The following is a 20,273-nucleotide window of genomic DNA, read 5'->3' as shown; positions in this document are numbered from 1 at the left end:
CTTATAATGAAGACTGTGTTGAGTCATAGTGTGATGACAGAAGAGTTTCCCCATGGGATGGGGCTTAAGATCTGATGATTGATGGGTCATTATAATACGTGTGTCAAGACTGTTTTTAGTTTTGGCTTTAATTTTTTGCGTTTGTTCCGATCAGCTAAAAGTGAACCAGGGCCTGTTAACACATTTGTTGGACAGCATTTCTGGTTGTCCAACTTCCTGTTGCAATAGACACAATGGCAACAAATCCCTCCCACAGTACTTGCTTTTATTTAAACACCAACTATTTTGAATAGGAAGCAGCAATGACGTGTGTGTGTGTGTGGAGGGGGGGGACATTTGACCCATCACAAAAATGGATCCATCCTTGCAGAAGACATGGTAACAGCTGCTCGCTTGTTTGGTTTCATACCATTAGCGACCAAGTTAGGAATATGGGTTTCTCTCCATTTTTAGTGCAATTTGCTAGTTCTTAGGTTGGTATTGTTGTTTCTGTGTGGCTTATAAAATGGTAACACACAGGCAGTGGAAGGGGAGGAATATGTCACCTGAAATAGTTGGCCTATTATGTTATTATTATATTATATAGGCTTATACCAACAGTCTATATCAGGAGAAACAGACTAATAAATACATGACGCAGACTGTAGAGAGGGAAAGTATTGCTACGACAACTGTGTGGGCGATGAAAGAAAAGATAATTACACATAGCTTTGCATCCCCACATTCAAAATAATTAAATCCACAGTTTGAATAAAGCAGAAACTGATGCCAAGTAGCCACGAGACATTCGGGCTGTGAGGACAAACTGTTTTCTATGTGCTCTCCCTGTGTTGCTCCAAACATGGCTTCAAAGTAAGTCGGGTGAAAGTGAGATTTGAAATCTGGTTACTGCCTGGCCTCTTTTCATAGTGTTCAGGTTGATACTGAATGTAAGATGAGATTTCTCTGAGCAACCTTTCTTGTTTCTTGTGTTTGCTTTTGGTCTGAAACAAACTGGCCCCATCAGAACTTTCTTGTACTTCTTGTTTATTTATTTTTTGCATTTCTGCAACTTTATTGCAATCTTTTTCTTCACAATCCTGCATTTTTACAAACTATGGAAACCCATCATAGCTATAATGTTATGACGGGCAATGTTGGAGAAGCAAGGAAAACCCAATGTATCAGTTCAAAACATTTTAGATCCGCCAGGGACCACAACACATTCACTCTGAGCCTCTTTAAACAGCCCCAGTCAGTCAGAGCAGAGCAACACATGAGCCGAGCTGCATGTGGTCTGCAGATCAGAGCGCACAGACACTGAGTGTGGTCCATCAACAGCTCTTCCTAATCAACCCCGGAGACCCCAGCCTTTTAGCCGCCAGCCCTCAACACGTCTCGCTGTGTTTACACACGCTGATTAGTTCGGTAAGTGTACAGAATGTCCCAAAGACGGTGATCTCTGAATCAGTGTGCCCCTCAGTCCCATCCTTTATCTTCCTGTCCCTCTGTCACAAAAGCCAGAGATCCTCTTGGAATCGGTGAGAGAAATTAGGGGATCAGAGTCGGCCAACTCCTGAGCAAACAGACTGAGCTAATGGACCAGCCGCTTTCTCCTCCCCTCAAATTATTAGCGGAGCGAGGGAATGTAGCCAGTCCAGTCATGATGTTAATGCTAAAGCTTGTTAATCCTTTATACACACACTGGCCTCGCACTTGCCTTGATACGCACACGGCTACCGGGTAATCACTCCACCACCCAGGCAGTGGGAGAGGATGGGAGAGCAACAGCAAAGGAATGGGACTGAAAGTGGTCACATACACATGGCAGGGTTCCCAGGGGCCTGGCAGAAAAGATCAGTGACATGTGAGGAAAGATGTGAGATCCTGGGCACGGCCCAGGGTTGAAACTTGTTTCGGTTTGACATGATTTTCCTAGTTGGAAACAGGTTTCAAACTTGATGTGTGGGATTTTCCTTTTTGGTGTTTTTTTTTTTTGTGGTTAGTTTTCCATCACACCTGTTTTGTTTTCTGGACCTGTCATGATAGGTTACTGACTAAAATATCTACTTTAATTTTGCCAAAATAAGTCATCAAAAAGCTCTTTGGACTCTCTGGAGGGGAGGGGGGGGGGGACCCAATGCACAGGTGACACACAGGTAACCTAATACAAATCTTCCTCCTCATCTCCATCAACACATCGCTGTGGAAGCCTGTCTCCTCCGGGTTTAGGGTTGGCAACAGCTGGCTAAAGCAGAATATGCTAATGCCAGTTCTTGGGAGGAGTACTTTGGGCTTATGAGGGATTAGCGCTTGTTGGCCAGCCCTGGATCCCCGCTGAGCGAGCACGCTAATACAGGTGTTAGTAAACTGGCATTAGACTCCAGCTAATTAGCCTCCATTCAGTGAGTGATTGTCCAGCCAGCTCTGCCATTTGTAGTGGTGTTTGCTCATCGGCAGGGAGGTCTCTGTGCTGTGGTGGGTCCATTATGATCCGACATGATCTCCCTTCTTCCTTCTTTCACTCTCCCTCTAGGCCACTGGATGCCAGGGCCCGTCCAGGAGACGAGCTCAGCTGATGAGACAGAGGAGGAGACAGCAGCCATCATTGATTATAGAAATATGGAAGCGCACTTTTGTTTTTCTCAGTTTTGGCCATCCATCCAACACTGACCACCTGTCAAAACAGTCTTCTATTGGACAGTATAATTTAAGGAGCCATCTTTCCGTCGACAATCAAACAGGTTGTTAACAAGGCAACAGCAACGTTAGGTCAGATCACCTCAGCCACATCGTTTGGCGATAAATCTCAAAGTGAGCACAGAAATTTGAGCATTACTTGATTAACTTGTCATGTCAACACGCAACTTTGTAGAACATTGTGAAAACATTTTTGGACAAACAGGAAAGATGTCATCATTACTATTTAAAATGACATTCTTTATATACACCGGCACATATTGTGGCTTATGATGACCTCAGATCCTTGTCGGAGTCTTTGCCTACCTTGGACAGGCAGAACTCCATATTCTTACTATTTTGGGAAGAGGGATAAATAGGCATGTTTTAAGCAGGATTACCGTTCATTCTATCTCATTTCAAAGCTGCTAAAGGTTCAAAGCCTGAAAGATCAGAAGAAGTTCCTCACTCATAGGCTCATATGGGGTTTCTGCCGAACAATAAAAAATGTGGTAGGTGCGTGATCAAGGACTATTTTGGCAATGCTCTTTATTCCGATAATTGCTCTATGTTTACACTTGCGATGTGAATCACTGATTATAAAGGTAGGTGGCGGACTGGAATTAAAAGATGGGTATTACATGCCCTTCACTGTTGCTGGATGTGGGAAAGAGACTAAAGGTTAGTTGGTTGACATTCCCGAAGCCATTCTGCTGGGGATGTCGGCTGTTCAAAGGAGTCATTAAGCTTCACCCGTCCGGCCACAAAGGGGAGATTTAAGAGAGCAAACAGATCTGATAGCGAAAACTCAAAGCCAAACATAAATATCCTCTAAGAGGCTTTCGGTGTATTATTCTATTATTGTACCCCCATAGAAGGCCGTACAGATTGGACTGTTTCAAATGTCATTTTCTCCTGGGAAAGTCTCATCATAACGGATGACTTGCCCTTTCGAAAATGAAAAACTGATAACTTGTCATACATATTGACATTTGATTAGGTTTCTGAGACCCTGAAATCAAATGTCACCTAAATCAAAGAACGTATCGAGTAACTTGAATAATAGTTCTAATATGTAAAAGAATCTGTCCAACACTGAATAACGTCAACATTTATAAGCGTGAAACCACTAAAGATTGCTTAAGGGATGTCAGGACATGTACCCGCTGTGTTTGTGTGAATAAAACCAGGCATTTCTATCACTATGTTGGGACACTTTCCTACCAAAATATTAGCACAGCATCGTCACAACGGTAAATTGAAAAAAAAACGAACATGGAAAAACAAAGTTTTAACATATGCATTGTTTGCAGGAACACACATTACAAACATTCATTCTGGTGTTTGGGTCAAAAAAGGAATCTGGTGTCAGCTAGTTGACAGACATTATCAAAGCAACGCCAGTCAAAAGGACTCGCAGGCCAATACACATCCAGTCAGACAAAGGGTCTCAGCTCAGCAGTGGAACAACAGTGACGGTACACTTGTTGAAGAGACATCCTTCAGTAGATGTGACAGGAGGACATAAGAAAGCATGGTGTCAGAGGTGCTGATCAAATTACAGGACAGTGTGTTCTTCAATGTGTTTCAGCAGGTGGTCACAGGTACAGGGAGATATTTTCTAAGAAAATAAAGCATGAGCTTGGTTTTAGACATGCTGGTTTACACCTGATGGTGTGTGATGGTCTTCAATCTGTCTAAAAGTTTAGAGAACTTTCTTTGAGCACTATGCAGAGTTGCTTCTAATTCATTTTCTGATGGTCATTTTTTTTATATCAGTGCTTGAAAGTTCCTTTTGCTAATTGTGTTTGATGATTTTTGCTTATTGATCGCCAGTATCGACTCAAACTGCTGTCTCAGTACAAAGTAAGCAAGAAATGCAAAGTAAGACGGTAGAAAGTATGCGGTTAGGTGTCAGGTAGTCTGATTCAACAGACAGGTGCTGCTACATTAAGCCTCCATTGGCCAACTATTGTTTTCTCTGCTTCCTTCATCCCCCTCCTCTCTGTCACAAATAGTCACTCATTCAATCAGGTGTCTGTACATACGACTAATAGACAACTTTGACCTGATCAGCCACATGCAGAGTAACACTATTTACAAAGTACACCTGATCTTACGGTAGGTTAAGCTGGATATACTCGCAACATATGTGAGCTCAGACAGTGGATGTATACATGATTGTGTTTTTACATCACTACATAGACCTCTTAGTATACAGTGCAGTGTTCACACATTTGTTGGTGCAGACCCCAAACATGCACATGCAGAAAGTGTTTAACAGGCTTCAGAGATTCCAACTGATTTAATACATTTTCAAAAACCACTCACCTCAGAATGACGATGACTTCCTCCAGGCTTATTTCAGTCGGGGGCACAGTACAAATATGCTGTCGTCAGACTTTAAGTTAAGTTGCTCCCTCCTTTCCGCTCTTCACACGTCTCCACTCTCCTGCATAGTCGGCACAGTTGTAGATAATGTATGAAGTGTTGTATAAATATGTAACTCTAAATAAAATGAATAGTTACATGTAGAAACATGTAACTAAAAAATAAACGCGTGTTGTCATTTGTTTCTGTACCTCATGAATGACTTAATCACAGTGAATATAAAACTTTCTTTCTGATTGGTCACAAGGAAATAATCCTGCAGAAGCATATCTTTTACAGAATTCTACATCTGTTTATGTCAAGCTAATTTTAACACTGTGAAGCTTGTGTTTTCTAAATTATGACACATTTTCTATCTTGGATACATGCACAATGGAAACACTAACTAAATGCAGAAAGATTTAAGGAAGAGGAACTAACATGTTCGCTGAATGAAATCAGCAGGAATACTGACAGACGCAGAAGTTGGCAGCAGGCTGGCCAGATGTGCAAGTGGAGTCTTATCTCTACCTGCTGGGAGCTGCCAGGTCCCCCAGACTCCTTTTAGGCTCCTCTATTGAAAAACAATGATAATCTGTTTGCTCATTTAATGAGCTCATTGTCCCTCAGAGGAGGAAAGGCAGGTCTCATTGCTGCTTAGCTGTGGCTCTTTGAGCAGGAAAGCTCCTCTGAGCATCACTGATACTCTCCTTCGCCTCCAACATATTGTGAAGGTCTGAGCCTCCAGTCTGAGCCTGTAACAAAGCCAAGCTTGAGGAAGAGCCTGAGCCTCTGTCCTACTGTGGAGTTACTTTATTGTACCGCTTTTTTCAGCGCTGATCAGAGGATCTGGCAGCTGGCATGGCCTTTTTTAACTTTTGCCTTTCCCTTTAAATTGAGGAAAAAAGGCTTCCACAATATATGACAATCTTACAAACTATATGGGGCAAGTGTTGTTTAATATTTGAAAAATGAGGTAGGACTTCTTTTTTTTTTTGTAACTATATAGCAAAAAATACATTTTTATTGTATACAGTTTTCAATACCCAATAAAAAGGGGTGATATGACGGATAAGATAACGACATTATTAAGTACACAAAAAGGTCCAAAGCCCACTAAAAACAGAATAAGTATGAAAATATAAAGGCCAAGGCCACAATAATGCCGTTTTCTGAAACATACAACCCACACCCAAGATTTCTTATTATGACAGAGGTGCAGGTAGGTACGTCAATGTTTACAACCATTTGGCTGACACCAGACAGTCATGAAAGTTTAAGAAGCAGCGTCATGCGTACACTACAGGCCACATGAAGTGTCTGCATGTTGCGCCACAAGTGGGCGGTATGTAAAGGAGGACAAAATGCTCTAAATAAACCTCACAGCAACCAAACACAAGCTGAATATACAGGCAAACATCTCAGCTTGCACATACCGCTTGCGACACTATGGATATATTTATCATCCTCACCCAGTAAATCAGTGAAAATTAGATGTTGATTTAGTTGACCTTGTAAAGATTATTTCGAGATACTTTCTGAAATTAGCAGCAGCAGCCAACATTCAAAACTGCTGTCATTAAAAGAGTTCTTTAGACAGGATGAAATAAAACATTTTTTTCTGTGCATATGGACAAATCTTATCATCATCCTATGTATCTTTTGCCCCCCCGAAAAATTTTGTCTTTAAAAAACTTCAAACTTTAAAGTGACGATCTTAAAACGGTGGTGTTGCTTTAGAGGAAGCTCACTTTAAGCACACTGAAATATTCATGGTTCTGTTATCATTTGGACGGTAAAACACATCAGAGATTAATTAGCATTGAAATGTATGACAATAAATGGATATCTGAGCAGAGGGTCACAGGAAAGCAAAAGGCATCATCTTGACTATTGTTCACGCCAGCTGCATCAGCAGACGCAGCAACAAATAATGGCAACAGTCGGCTCTGATAATGGAGGCTCATCTCATAATGCACACACACACACACACACACACACACACACACACACACACACACACACACACACACACACACACACATATCATAGTAGGTACCATCGAACCCCACATCTTGATCAGACAGTGCCTCTCTAATTGAGCTAATCCCCACTTCAGGATCAGTGCTGTCCCCTGAGGTCTGACCCTCCACCCTGCCTGTCTCCTGTCTCAGCCCTCAGCTTAAACCTCCTGTCCCCTCTGTGGCTCATGTGGACTGTAAAGCTGTTTATTGGGAGACAATGGGCAGCAGATTGTGCTGTCAGGCTCCATTAATTTCCATCATTAGCATCACACTCCAGAGTCTGCGGAACCCAGGTCCTGAGCCTTAAGCTGTGTTTGTGTTCAGCATGCGTGTGTGTGTTTGTGTGTGTGTGTGTGTGTGTGTGTGTGTGTGTGTGTGTGTGTGTGTGTGTGAATGTGTCTGTTTGTGTATCTGTGTTTGGGTTTGATATGTATACACATGTAGGCATGCTTGTACTTGTGTGTTTTTAATTTGGAATCACTTAAAATCACAATCACTCGTGTTTATTAAGATTAGATCATTTCTCTATCCTAATCTTCATACGAGAAACTTTTACAGAATGTCAACATCTTATACAGAGACAGAAATATACAAACAATAAGTTGCAATATAAAACCTGTCTGTAGAGATAGATGGCAGAAAGCGATGGAAGAGATAGAGATAGAAAAAAATCTTTGAAAGGGGACACCAACTAGATTTGATCAATTTTAGCCCGCAATTTTTGTTAAATGCCAGAGGGTGTCATCAAATGTCATCGATTAACACAGTCAGAGGTCTTCTCTGCGGCCTGAAGAGGCCAACGTGCTTCCAGTCTTAAAACAATGGCCCTGCAGCAAGAAATCTATACTCCAAGTTTTATTCTTCAGTTAAGTTTTAGATAAAGCAGCTTTATCATTTACATATTGCGATAAAAAAAAAAAAAAAAAGCTAAATGCTAAATATTTGTTTACTTGAAGCCAAAAGGTGTATCGCCTGCTCATGGAAGAATCAATCAACTGGTGGAATTTCTCAGTGGTTAAAGGGAATGTCCTTTAATTTTGCTCTTGAAAAGATAAGTTATTTCACAAAAAATAAACTGGATAAGTTTTGGAAAATTTGGCATATTTTTTTTTACAATTATTTGGAACAGAATGAGAGGGTTAGGGGTTAGGGCTAACCCTAACTCTTTTTTTGTTCATCATGTGTGCCAATGTATTTTTTCTCATCTTGAAATACAATAAAGAGATGTTTTAAAAAAATAAGAGGAATAAATCAGTTTTGTATAGTCATAAATGGCATTTCAACCTTTGGATATATTTCAAGGAGAGACTGGGACATTTCCAGCTATGTTAGCGGCAGCACGATGGATACCTTTGAAGAGCCTTGATTGTAGAGACAGAACCCTAACCCTAAATAAATGTTTTTTGTGTGTCTAAACCTAACCAGACCATAAACACAGCACTGTCACAACATAAAACTAAAAATTCATCCTCAAGAAAAGTTTCAACATATCCACTGTTTGCAGAAACCTAGAACACTAACATTTATTCTGGCAACTGGGTTGAAATGTGTCGATCTGTAGAACTGCACTGTGTACAGCTCTGAACTGTACACTGACAATACTACACACCCCAGATGTTTTTGAAGATGCCACAGTAAAAACGTTGGTATTTTACTGTACTGAAAGTAAGGACTTATGAGATGAAAGCCAAAATCTTTATTGTGATTTGACATTGTTTATGGTTTTACATTTCTTATGATCACTGGTACACTTTTGGGGGGAAATTCTTATTCCTATACTTTTTAACCTTTTATGTATGCAACTTATTATTTTGTTTCAAGCCTTTAACTGCCCTTAGACACCACTGCAATGTCTTTGTTGCACCGTCTTGACAGCTGATTGAAGCTGTATGCATCACTATCGGAACACAGTAACTTAGTATATCTGATCTTTTCTTACCTAATCAAATTAGCATACAATTGGCATTAGCCAGAACCAACTTTAAAGAACTTTATTGTTTATGCTCTAATTGCTTTTCAACTGAATCTGCGGTAAAAGACTTGAGATGCAGCACGGCGGAACCGGCACTGAAAGAAACATCAGACATATGCAATTATAAAGAAAGGCAGGAGGGACTGTGATTGAGGTATAGAGAATGGGAACAAACCAATAAAAAACAACTCTTTATGATCCATATGTCCTTTAAGCGCAAGATAATCGATAGACAAACGCAATTGACCACTGACCACCAATGGTATTTCCACCTCCAGCGGCGGAGCTCTAAAAGGAAATTGAACCACGTTTCTGCCACGCACCCACTGAGGCATAAGCCTTCTTACTCCAACTTCCTGTCTGATCAATGTGAGAGACAATGACTCAACAGGTGTGACAGACAGGAGCACAGCAGCAGCTTTCTTCCCTGCAGTTAGGCCCAATTAGCACCCGCGGCTAAGGAACAAAGAGGCGACATTTCATTTCAGCAGAGTGCCAGTTTAAGGCCTCTTCTCTCAACCTCAGCCTCTTTTCTTTCTGTCTCTTACTGCTGACATCTTTAAAGGATCATCCCTGGCTCCATCATATTCTATTAAATTGGGTCGATGCCTTGTGTTCCAAGTGGCAGGGGTGTTAAAAACATGGGGTGTTGATGAATTCATTGCATGTGACTGGACTTGCTTTCTTTGTGTGGAGGTTTTGGCTAATGAAACCCCCTGAAGGTCTGACAAAAGGCAAAGACATTTTTCCGGGTTTGCTTCGCACTCTGAGTTCAGGCTGGATTTCCCGACCAAAGTACACACAATTGCTGCCATCCCGGACAACTTTTCAACTTATGTGGAAAGAAACAGTCCATTGAATCCTCAAGGAAACTGAAATGCGATTCATTATGGCTTATTGCACAGTGCCTGATGTGTAAATAGTTTTTGTCAGTGCGAGGAAAGAGAGCTGTCCTCGCTGTCCTTCTCTATGTGACTGCAAAAAACTGTCTGCTGCACAGCTTCTGTATATGTACAATATATAATATTGGATGCCAATTTAAAACATCTTTCCAGCCTTTTTAATTGAAATGATGCTACCACACACATGTCGAAAGTATATGTTTCATGGAAATGCATTTTCAAGAGCGTGAACTGACCAGTTTAAGGAGAAACCATCCTGGCTGAACAGCAGCGTGCATTCGACTTTTTGAGACAAAACAATGGTAGAGTGAGTTTTACATTATTCTGACAATCAAGGATTTCTTTTGGTTATGAATTTGAAGAGAAATATATGAAATATTTGTGTAATAACCTGGGTGTTGTTAGATATATTCCCTTTTAAGAACTGTTACAGAAACTTCAAGGAGGACAGGTGGAGTTGGGCCTAGCAGAATATCATTTATGCATGAATGAAGAGGCCTTTTATTTTAGCACTTTGACTTTCAAGTTCCCTCTTTAAAATCTTGCCAGCATGACTGCAAGGGGCAATGCTTTGGAATACTGTTAAACTCTTAACAGATGTATCATTCCTATTGCCGTGCCATGCACAACAACCAAAATGCTTTTGAATCTTTTAACATTATTTCAGTGGTGGATATATGTATATTTTTGAGGGTTGGCTTTCTTGGGCTTTACGTGAATATTTCCATTTCCTGCTACTTATACTCAACTACATGTGTAGTACTGTAGTTGCTGATTAATAATAGGCTAATAAAAAAATATAGTCAATAGTTTAAGTCCAGGTTATGGGAACCAGAATGGGGAGTGAATTGATATGGACTACAGTGTGGGGATGAGGATGAGGATGGAAACAGGGAAGTTGACAGCCTCTTCCTTGCTGTAGGGTTTACTACCTAATCATACCACATACATATAAAATGTACAATTAAAATGCTTCCTCCCATGTCTTTCAGGCGACATAGTGGCGGTAAGTGACGAGCATTTCTGATTTGTTTTCCCCTCAGCTCATGAGCAAAGCAGGAAGAGGGCAATGGCAGCGGCAGGCAGCAGCAGCAGGGCTCGGCCGGGTGTTGTCCATGATGTGACGCCTAGATAATCCTAATAACACACCAGGAAGTGTGCAGGCAATCACACGTTAACCCAGAGGACAGCTGATGGACACCACTCTGCCAAAAGCGACCTGTTTACCGCAGCAGTTCTCGCCGTTGCAGCGCGTTTGAATTTGAGACACCAGGTGAAGAACAGCGCAGGTACAGGTAGGCTGGATATGTTATGTCTGCTGGTTTTCTTAATATAGCTCCTCGTAATGTAGATAATTGCTAACTAATGGCTCGTGTTATTTGTAATGGTGACAACCCTTTGGACAACCAGTGTAACCAGTTGTTCAAGGAGGGAACTCAACCTCCAGGGATAACTCAGGGTGTTTTGTTGGGGGGTGGTGGCGTCAAACCAAACTCCTTTAAGAAATATGTCAATTTAAAGTTGTCCGTCGCTATGGAAAACTTAACTACGACGTAAAACAAAACTAGGACTGAATTTTGATTTATATGCATCTTGTCATTAATTCGTCTTGAACTGCTCCCACTACATAACAGTGCTAACATCGATTACACGCGACTGTTGCTGTGTACAGGGGTCGACCACAGTCTGAACTCAGGAAGAATGACTTTGCAATTTTCAGTCTCCAATATAGAAAACCATTGTTGCACAACATGTTGAACAATTTCATACACTGGTGAAATTAATGGCTTGTTTATTGTATTGTTGCCTGAACACACAGACGACAAGAGCACACACAGCATGGCTGAGGACATGAAGACTCTGGAGGAAAACTTCAGGCAGCAAAATAAAAGCTGTTTCATCCTCGGGGCCTCTGGGGAGACGGGCAGGGTGCTGCTTCGAGAGCTGCTGGAGCGCAACATCTTCTCCAAGATTACTCTCATAGGAAGGAGACAGCTCACCTTCGAGGGCAAGGAGTATGAAAGGCTGGTCAGTGGATCGATTTCCTGAGTTGAATCCATTATTTGAGATTTGTGTAGAGTAAACTTTACTGTCTGTATTTTATTCCTCCAGGCACAAGAGGTGGTGGACTTTGAGAAGCTTGATGAGCATGCCGCTGCTTTCCAAGGTCATGATGTTGGCTACTGCTGCCTTGGAACAACCAGAGCAAAAGCAGGAGCTGTGAGTTAACTTTGTGAATCCAAAGAGGGTGAATTCATTAAGATGTTACTGTTGTCCTGAAGCACACGATTACTAATACAATATAAATCTGCTGGGATTCAGTGGGGATGATAGTTGGTGGCAATGACTCAGCAACTTATTTGCCATGTACAGTACACTGACAGTAGAGTCAAACCTATGCATTGACTGGGCCAACATATTTGCTCAGCATATTGTGACAGCCCACATAAATCATGTGTTGTCCACTTGTTTGTCCTCCCCTGTGACAACAAATATATTGGTATCGCCATAGATGTAGGCCAGTAAGTAAGCGGGAAATTGCAGGCCAGAATGACGAAGACTAATTAGGTAGTTCAGTGACTTTAATATAAACATGTGGATTTTGAAATCAAAGCTTTTGCACTTCTCACTGTTAAATACCACCAATATCTGTCACTCCTGTCTTTCTTTCAAGGAAGGGTTTGTCCGCGTTGATCATGACTATGTTCTGAAATCAGCAGAGCTCGCCAAGTCTGGAGGCTGCACACACTACCATCTGTTGTCCTCCAGAGGAGCTGATAAAACCAGCAACTTCCTCTACCTCAAAGTCAAGGTATCCATTTCCTTTCTCTGATGCTTGCAGATACCGGACTCTTCTTTTCATCAACTAAACCTTATGTGTGTGTGTCTCGTTAAACTATGATATTGGACAACCACTGCAAGATCAACATGAAATTGATTTTCTTCCAGGGACAAGTGGAAGCAGATACTGAGGCGTTGGGTTTTGACAAGTATGCTATTTACAGACCAGGGTGAGTGATTTGATTTACTTAATTCAAGGTTATTTATTTGTCATTTTACATCAGAGGGTTGCATAACGATATGAAAGAGACAATATATATACAGTTATTTATAAATGTATGCAACCATCAAATAATTCTGCAGTGCATTTTTTTGTGTTTTTTTGTTTTTTTATGATGGTGAGGGTAATATGGTTGACACCTTCACATTGCAAGTTTGATATCAGGTACACAACACTGTTCATCAACTTTGTTGATTGTGCCTGTCAAGTGGAAGGGCTGTATCTAGGATGGTGTGGTGGAGACAGGTCTCTGTGAGGATATGGGCACAACAGTCACTGATTTCCTATTGCTTGGCCAGCCTGAGTCACATGTCCTCCATTGCATTCTCCTGCGTTCATTACGATTACTATAGCCAGGAGCAGCCTTAAATCCAACATGGATTAGCATGGCTCTCATCCAGACTCTCTTCCTCTCCTCATTGGGACAGTTGGGCTGGTTAGGTTAGATGGACGGAATGAATGTATTTCTGCCGTTGGCAATACATGTGTCACTGGCAAAAAGAAGAGTTTAAAAAAAAAGCTGTAACAAAATGTTAAGGAGCTACTGGCTGCTATGCCTGCATGCGCCGCTGTTGCTATAGCAATCATTTCACTCTTCCACGTGCTCACATCAGATCAGAAAGTGTATCCAAAACAAAAAGATCTCGACATGAATTCATCATGTACAACAGGAATTAAAGTGCAGACGTTTGAGAAAGATTCCCCCCCCCCATCAACCTGGCCAACACCAAATATTTGCACAGATATACCTGCAATATCAGTCTTCTTGCAACTGAACTGCAGTAAGTTTTGTTTGGCCTGTGAACATTATCTCAACCCACCACAGGAAATTACCTCAAAACAAATTGGGTTATGGTAGCATGGAGGTGGTGTATGAGATCTGATAGCTGCCATTATTTTATGATGCATAGGGAAGTGCAGCAGAGCAAAATTAAATCTTGGCTGTACAGGCTATCAAAACTCCATACGACAAATAAGTCAGGGATGAATCATAATTGTGTAGTGTGACATTTTAATATGTGAAAGACAAAATAAATAGTCAACTTTGTTACTGTGGTGCATACATTTACATATACATTCGACATTTTACACACCAAAGATAACATGTGATTGCACCCTCTTACAATTGTTTAAGTAGCAATCTTATTACAAGTGAGTCATATGATTATGATGTCATCAATACCTTCACATTTTCCTCCAACAGGGTTTTGCTGGTAGATAGGCAGGAGAGTCGACCTGGCGAGTGGCTGACTAGGAAATTCTTCGGTGCCTTTTCTTCTGTCTGTTCCACGTCCATGGCGATTCCAATCGAAGCGGTGGCAAAAGCCATGGTGTCAAACACTCTGATTCAACTTGAGCACAAGACGGAAATCCTTGAGAACAAAAAAATTGCCAGTCTGGGTAAGAGTGCAGGAAAATAAGAAGAGGGGGCAAGCAAGAAATAGACTAAGGTGAGTAAAATAATAAATAACTTATGTACATTAATGAAGTGGCAGCTTGCTCTATAATATTACACACAAATACAACAAACGAGTACTAACAATAAGTAGAACATTACTTTGCTTCCACAACAATGCTCTTCTAAGATTGCATGTTGGTAACATTGATAGTTGTAAACATATGACCAATTTTGCTATAAAGTGAGATTAAAGCCTCTGCCACTAAAGGTTTATATCTTTCATCTCAAGATAACAAGTGATGATCAGGCAAAGACCTCTGATGGCTGTGGTTGATATTTACAGGATGAAGTCCCCAGAGAAACTTGAGAGACAGATTTCAGGAAGACTTCCCATGTGACCACTGGCTCCAAACTATTCATTTCATTTTCTCTTTTCAGATCATTTCAGGAGATATAGAGAAGGCTACACACAACATACAATAATGACTTCATCATCGTCATCATCGTCATCATGTTAAAGGAATTACATATTAGGCCTACTCAAAAATATACATCAAGTTATCCATGAATGCGGTTGTTGAAAAAAAAATGTTTCTATGAAAGTATTTCCTGTAGTGTGTGTGCTGTCTGAAGCTTGAATGTTTATGGAGAAAACATCTTGTGAAGCAAGCAAAATATTTAACAAATCCTGAAATTGTATTTGATTTCTTTGCTTCCATCTTGATAGATATGTAATATTTTCATAAGAGAACTATTGTAAGGGCTTTCTGATGTTTCCCATTTGTGCTCTGAAAAAATGCACTGAACAACTGCCTTAATGTTGTTATAAAGGTATACTCTACTCTAGATTAAAATAATGGATGTTTTAATATGTTTTCATTGCATTATTATACATATTTAACTCCGTATGTATACAAATAAAAAAAAATCCATAATGGCTGTGTCAACATTAATATCTAGTGTCTATATCTGTGTAGTCTATATTTCTAGCATATACACTATATCTTTGGGATGATATATTTCAGGTAATATTCAATATTTGCTCCCTTTTGATTGAACCCCATTCTGTCCCAACCCACAGTCCCACAGTGGCAGTTTCTGTCGTTGGAAGTGAGACCCAGAAATAAATGTTTCCTCCACATAGCACGTTTAATTCTGTACCTTCGCAATGCAAACATGCCACAAAGCTATGGTCTTTTATCCCCCAATGAACACCTTGATTATACATTTTAAAAGACTGCTAAATGATGTTTACAAAACAAAGTTTTTTATGTCATGTTCATACACACATTTTAGAGCCCCACTTGAAATAAATGTGAAAGATTCCCCCTCAAAGATTTGTATGAATAACTTGATTTTTGAACGGTGGTGACTATAAAACCTCTAATCAAGTAGATCACAAGCCTATTATAACAGCAATAAAGTAAGCACAATAAGAGGACATTATGTAGAAATGATCTCATGGTATAGTGGCCAGTTTGGCTTAAAAAAATGGTATGGATTAAAGCAGAGACTGCACAGATGTACATTCAAGAGGGATTCTTATGGCATAAAGGGACCTCCAAATTCAAAGTGCGCATGCGCTGTCTTTTAAGCGTTGTCTGGTGGAAAATGGGGATGACAACAGGATTTGTTGAAGTTCATAGTCTCTCTCGCTGTTTGGTTTACTACATTAGTATACTATTAACAATATTTAAGTGAACTTGTGCCGTCTGCCAAGCCACAAAGTGACGTTGACGATAATTTCTGAATTTTCCCCAGCTTAACACCGAGGCAGGAAGAGAGCACCGTCCGTAAACATGAAGCAACCAGGAAGTGTCCTGGCAATTTAACCGTTGCTCCCACGGACGGATCTATGGCTGTTCCTGCCAATGTCTCTTATGAAACTACTGGGCAACACTCTGGGAAAAGCGACCGGGCTCCTAGCTGTCCTAATTGTTGTCATTGCAGCGGTTTTGAATTACTTCGACGATCCTGATCCGGTTAAATACACCAGGTAAAGAGCAGCGGAGGGTTAAGCTAGCTTCTCTGCCAGCCAGATTCTGCATGTTAAGTTAGCTGCTGTCTTACGATAAATACATGTACAATGTAACACCGTTAATGGGTAGTGTTATCTATAATGGACCAACAATGTCAACGTCAGAGAGAAGCAAAGCTGATATTTACCCACGGCTTACGAACATTAAGTCAAACCCCTTTAAGAAATCCGTTAATTTTAAGTCTGATTTCTTTGTGGAAATAGTACTTACTGTGTAATACTGAACTAGCATTGGCTTTTGAGTTAAATGCATCCTCTCATTAATTCGGCATATATTGCAAGCAGTTTTTAATAATTGAGAGGTTATTGTCGTCCACCGAGGTCGAAGACAGTTAAACGTGTGACAGAAGGAACACAGCATGCCATGAATGGTATATACAGTGACAGTCAGTGTAATCTGACTGCTCAGTAAATTCCATGTCAATTACCAAGATGAGTATGAAAACATGCCTTATGCCACTATAGTAAACAATGCTTGCACACTTTCTTTAACACTTGCATACATTGCCTACATCAGTACATTTGTCTGATTGTATTATTGCCTGAGACTTTTGCAAGGGGCTAAGAGGGCAGTCAAATTGTTTCCACACACAGCATGGCTGAGGACATGAATACTCTGGAGGAAAACTTCAGGCAGCAAAATAAAAGCTGTTTCATCCTCGGGGCCTCTGGGGAGACGGGCAGGGTGCTGCTTCGAGAGCTGCTGGAGCGCAACATCTTCTCCAAGATTACTCTCATAGGAAGGAGACAGCTCACCTTCGAGGGCAAGGAGTATGAAAAGCTGGTCAGTGGATCGATTTCCTTAATTGAATCCATTATTTGAGATTCATGTGGAGTAAACTTTACTGTCTGTATTTTATTCCTCCAGGCACAAGAGGTGGTGGACTTTGAGAAGCTTGATGAGCATGCTGCTGCTTTCCAAGGTCATGATGTTGGCTACTGCTGCCTGGGAACAACCAGAGCAAAAGCAGGAGCTGTGAGTTAACTTTGTGAATCCAAAGAGGGTGAATTCATTAAGATTGCAATGTTTTACTGCAGCACAAAATGACCAAATCGAAATCCATCTTTTGGGATTCAAGTGAATTGAGCAGTGACTCAGCAATTTCTGTGCAATGTATTAACATTTCCAGCAGCCCAAAACTTATATTGGTCCAGGCTTATATATTTCTGATAGTAGCTGTTAGCGTATCGGTCTTCCTATTGATTCTTTGTTCTGATTAGCTAATTTGCTGGTTTTAATATGAAAATGTGATTTTTTTTTTTACATGTTGTCAACTACATGCAAGCTTTGGCAGACAACTGTCAGTGTTGTCAAAATGCCATCAAAAGTAACTGTTTTCCTTATACTCGTCTGTTTTGTTTCAGGAAATGTTCGTCCGTGTCGATCATGACTATGTTCTGAAATCAGCAGAGCTCGCCAAGTCAGGAGGCTGCACACAGTTCCACCTGGAGTCCTCTAGAGGAGCTGATAAAACCAGCAGCTTCCTTTACCTCAAAGTCAAGGTACCTGTTTCCTTTCTAGAATGCATTCCACTTAGTGGAGTTTTCCTCTCAACTAAACCTTATCTGTGGGCCTTGATAAATGATGACAATTGCTGAAAGGAAATTGATTTTCTTCCAGGGACAAGTGGAAGCAGAGATTGAGGCGCTGGGTTTTGACAGATATGCCATTTACAGACCAGGGTGAGTGATCCGATTTACTTAATTCAGTCATTTCATAAGACACCCTTCCACACTTCCAAAATGAGATAAGAAAATCAAAAAAAAGAAAAAACGTGCCACAGGAAATTAGTCCAAAACAAAATGGATTGGAGGGCTATGGAAAAGTATATTGGATGCTAATAATCTACAATGCATATAGAAGCTGAGCCGAGCAAAGCTAAATCTGGGCTGATGCTCACAGTCATCCATGTCTTCATGGGTTCTTAGTTGATACGACACTAAAGAAGAGGATATCCCTGATTGATTTTGTCATCTACCAGGGTTTTGTCACAGCGCACTTTGTCAAAGGAGGAAAGATATTAATATCAGTGACGGCTGTGTGTAATATTCCACTGCCCTCGTCAGCTTTCAGCAGTGAGGCAGCCAGTGCAGTACTGGGACCACGAAACAAGAAAGTATGCAGAAATATTTTGCTTTACTGATGTCGTATTTGTTTCAGTCTCTCCCCGGCTGACAAGTTCAACAAACTTACATCCAGGAAACAAGGCACTTGTGACACCATGTGCCTTTAAAGAAAAAAAAAGAAACTAAAACCAAAAAAAAAAACCCAATGTCATGGGTGGCTCTTAATAGCTTAGTGTGAAATTTGAATGTACCAAATACAAAATTGTAACTGGGTCAACTTTTCCACTTTCGTGCCGACCATAGAAAGCATGTGATCGCACCCTTTCACATGATAGAAATGTTGATTGTACTTAATTGTTAATCTACTAAACCAATGTTACTATGTACCTGTTGAGAACTGAATTTACTTCATTGCCCAGTAGAGAAGCATCTGATTTGCCTGCAGTCCGGGCAAAGCCTAAGTCATCATTCCGTTTGTGTTTTCTTCCAACAGGGTTTTGCTGGTAGATAGGCAGGAGAGTCGACCTGCCGAGTGGCTGGCCAGGAAATTCCTTGGTGCCTTTTCTTCGGTTTGTTCTACTTCCATGGCCATCCCAATCCAAGTAGTGGCAAAAGCCATGGTGTCAAACACTCTTCTTCAACCTGAGCAGAAGACGGAGATCCTGGAGAACAAAGACATCGCCAGTCTGGGGAAGAGTGTAGGGAAATAAGAGAGAGGAGGAAATACGTTGAGGTCAGAAAAATATTTACTGTTTTCACTGAAGACTTCACTGACAGCTTAGCCTCGTATGATAGGCACAAACTGAGCAAATAAGCATTAATAATAAACAAGCAGTACATTAACCTAGTTTCCATAACAAAACTCTTCTTGAGATTGCAGGATGGTGAATTGTAGAAGTTTTAAATTTCAACCCCATTTGCTATTAAGTCAGATGAAAGTCCACTTATGGTTGTGGCAAATATTTACAAGATGAACTTACCAAAGAAACTCTCACCCTGAGGCTTGTTGCCTTTGCTCTAAAGTATCTGTACAAAGTTATGGCTCAAATCTAATAGTTTCCTTTTCTCTTTTCAGATAAAGCAGCAGATACAAAGATGACAATACGCTACAAATGATAACCACATCATCATCATCATATTATCAGAACGTTGTCATTATGCCTATTTGAAAATTTATATTAATATATGCATGATTTTTCTGTTTTTGGAGAACTATGTTTCCATGAAAGTGCTTCCTGTTGTCGGTCTGCTAGATTCTATAAAGAGGAAACATCCTGTGAAGCTAACAAAATATTTATTCTTTTAATTGTATCTGGGTTTAACTTCTTTGGCGCTGAATGGTGTATGTAGTGAATGTAAATATTTCCAGTCAGGCTTTTTGACAGCACACTGAAACACTGCCTTAATATGCTGGTTAATTCTACACTTGATTAAAAACACATTTTTTATATCATTGCTGTACATCATTAACTGTGTGTGTGTTTGATATATGAAAATGATTCCATACAGGCTGTATCAATAATAATATATGGTGTATATATCTATGCCATACATCTGTGTGGTATGTAATATACAATGCCATAAATTAAAGATTTTAATTAAATTTTTTACAGTGATACCAGCTTAGGAACGATTTTGAATACATTATGTCGATACTGACTTCTTTCTGCATGTTTTTTTAAGCTAAATGATGGTCCTACAAGTTCAGTAGTCAAGTTAAGGTCTTGACTGCTGTATTTGATGAATGAAAATGAATTTTAACCCATGATCCCTTATATCAAC

General features: G+C 40.4%; 2 protein-coding genes and 1 long non-coding RNA gene across 6 annotated transcripts; 2 read left to right on the top strand and 1 right to left on the bottom strand.

Annotated features, from left to right (window-relative positions):
- Positions 1-10,727: 10,727 nt before the first annotated feature.
- On the top strand, positions 10,728-15,834 carry htatip2 (HIV-1 Tat interactive protein 2). 3 transcript variants are annotated; one of them, XM_037094664.1, is made up of 8 exons: positions 10,728-10,844; positions 10,970-11,215; positions 11,746-11,954; positions 12,039-12,146; positions 12,601-12,738; positions 12,876-12,937; positions 14,192-14,438; positions 14,825-15,834. In XM_037094664.1, the coding sequence occupies exons 3-7, from the start codon at positions 11,766-11,768 to the stop codon at positions 14,406-14,408; spliced, it is 714 nt and encodes a 237-aa protein (XP_036950559.1). In that variant the 5' UTR covers positions 10,728-10,844; positions 10,970-11,215; positions 11,746-11,765; the 3' UTR covers positions 14,409-14,438; positions 14,825-15,834. The 3 variants fall into 3 exon arrangements, with proteins under 3 accessions (XP_036950559.1, XP_036950558.1, XP_036950557.1); XM_037094663.1 differs by having other exon boundaries at positions 10,729-10,844; positions 10,970-11,221; positions 14,730-15,834; XM_037094662.1 differs by having other exon boundaries at positions 10,730-10,844; positions 10,970-11,221.
- LOC119017734 lies at positions 12,018-18,998 on the bottom strand. Of its 2 annotated transcripts, none has more exons than XR_005074537.1 (3): positions 18,879-18,998; positions 14,171-14,360; positions 12,018-12,116 (listed from the first exon to the last, which is right to left on the bottom strand). It is a non-coding gene; the product is annotated as an uncharacterized LOC119017734 (long non-coding RNA). The 2 variants fall into 2 exon arrangements; XR_005074538.1 differs by lacking the exon at positions 18,879-18,998 and adding an exon at positions 16,636-17,012.
- On the top strand, positions 15,994-19,944 carry LOC119017732 (oxidoreductase HTATIP2-like). Its single transcript, XM_037094661.1, has 7 exons — positions 15,994-16,382; positions 17,019-17,208; positions 17,293-17,400; positions 17,790-17,927; positions 18,046-18,107; positions 18,985-19,224; positions 19,567-19,944. The coding sequence occupies exons 1-6, from the start codon at positions 16,258-16,260 to the stop codon at positions 19,199-19,201; spliced, it is 840 nt and encodes a 279-aa protein (XP_036950556.1). The 5' UTR covers positions 15,994-16,257; the 3' UTR covers positions 19,202-19,224; positions 19,567-19,944.
- Positions 19,945-20,273: the final 329 nt, after the last annotated feature.

This window comes from Acanthopagrus latus, chromosome 4 (genome assembly GCF_904848185.1).
Source record: "Acanthopagrus latus isolate v.2019 chromosome 4, fAcaLat1.1, whole genome shotgun sequence".
Taxonomy (NCBI): domain Eukaryota; kingdom Metazoa; phylum Chordata; class Actinopteri; order Spariformes; family Sparidae; genus Acanthopagrus; species Acanthopagrus latus.
Note: the sequence above shows the minus strand (reverse complement) of the source record. Positions and strands in the feature narration are given on the sequence as shown.

Coding starts and splice junctions, on each gene's coding strand:
- htatip2 (XM_037094664.1), top strand. CDS start 11,766: ATGGCTGAGGACATGAAGACTCTGGAGGAAAACTTCAGGCAGCAAAAT. Junction 11,955..12,038: donor GCAAGGAGTATGAAAGGCTG/GTCAGTGGATCG, acceptor TTATTCCTCCAG/GCACAAGAGGTGGTGGACTT. Junction 12,147..12,600: donor CCAGAGCAAAAGCAGGAGCT/GTGAGTTAACTT, acceptor CTTTCTTTCAAG/GAAGGGTTTGTCCGCGTTGA.
- LOC119017732 (XM_037094661.1), top strand. CDS start 16,258: ATGTCTCTTATGAAACTACTGGGCAACACTCTGGGAAAAGCGACCGGG. Junction 17,401..17,789: donor CCAGAGCAAAAGCAGGAGCT/GTGAGTTAACTT, acceptor GTTTTGTTTCAG/GAAATGTTCGTCCGTGTCGA. Junction 18,108..18,984: donor TATGCCATTTACAGACCAGG/GTGAGTGATCCG, acceptor TTCTTCCAACAG/GGTTTTGCTGGTAGATAGGC.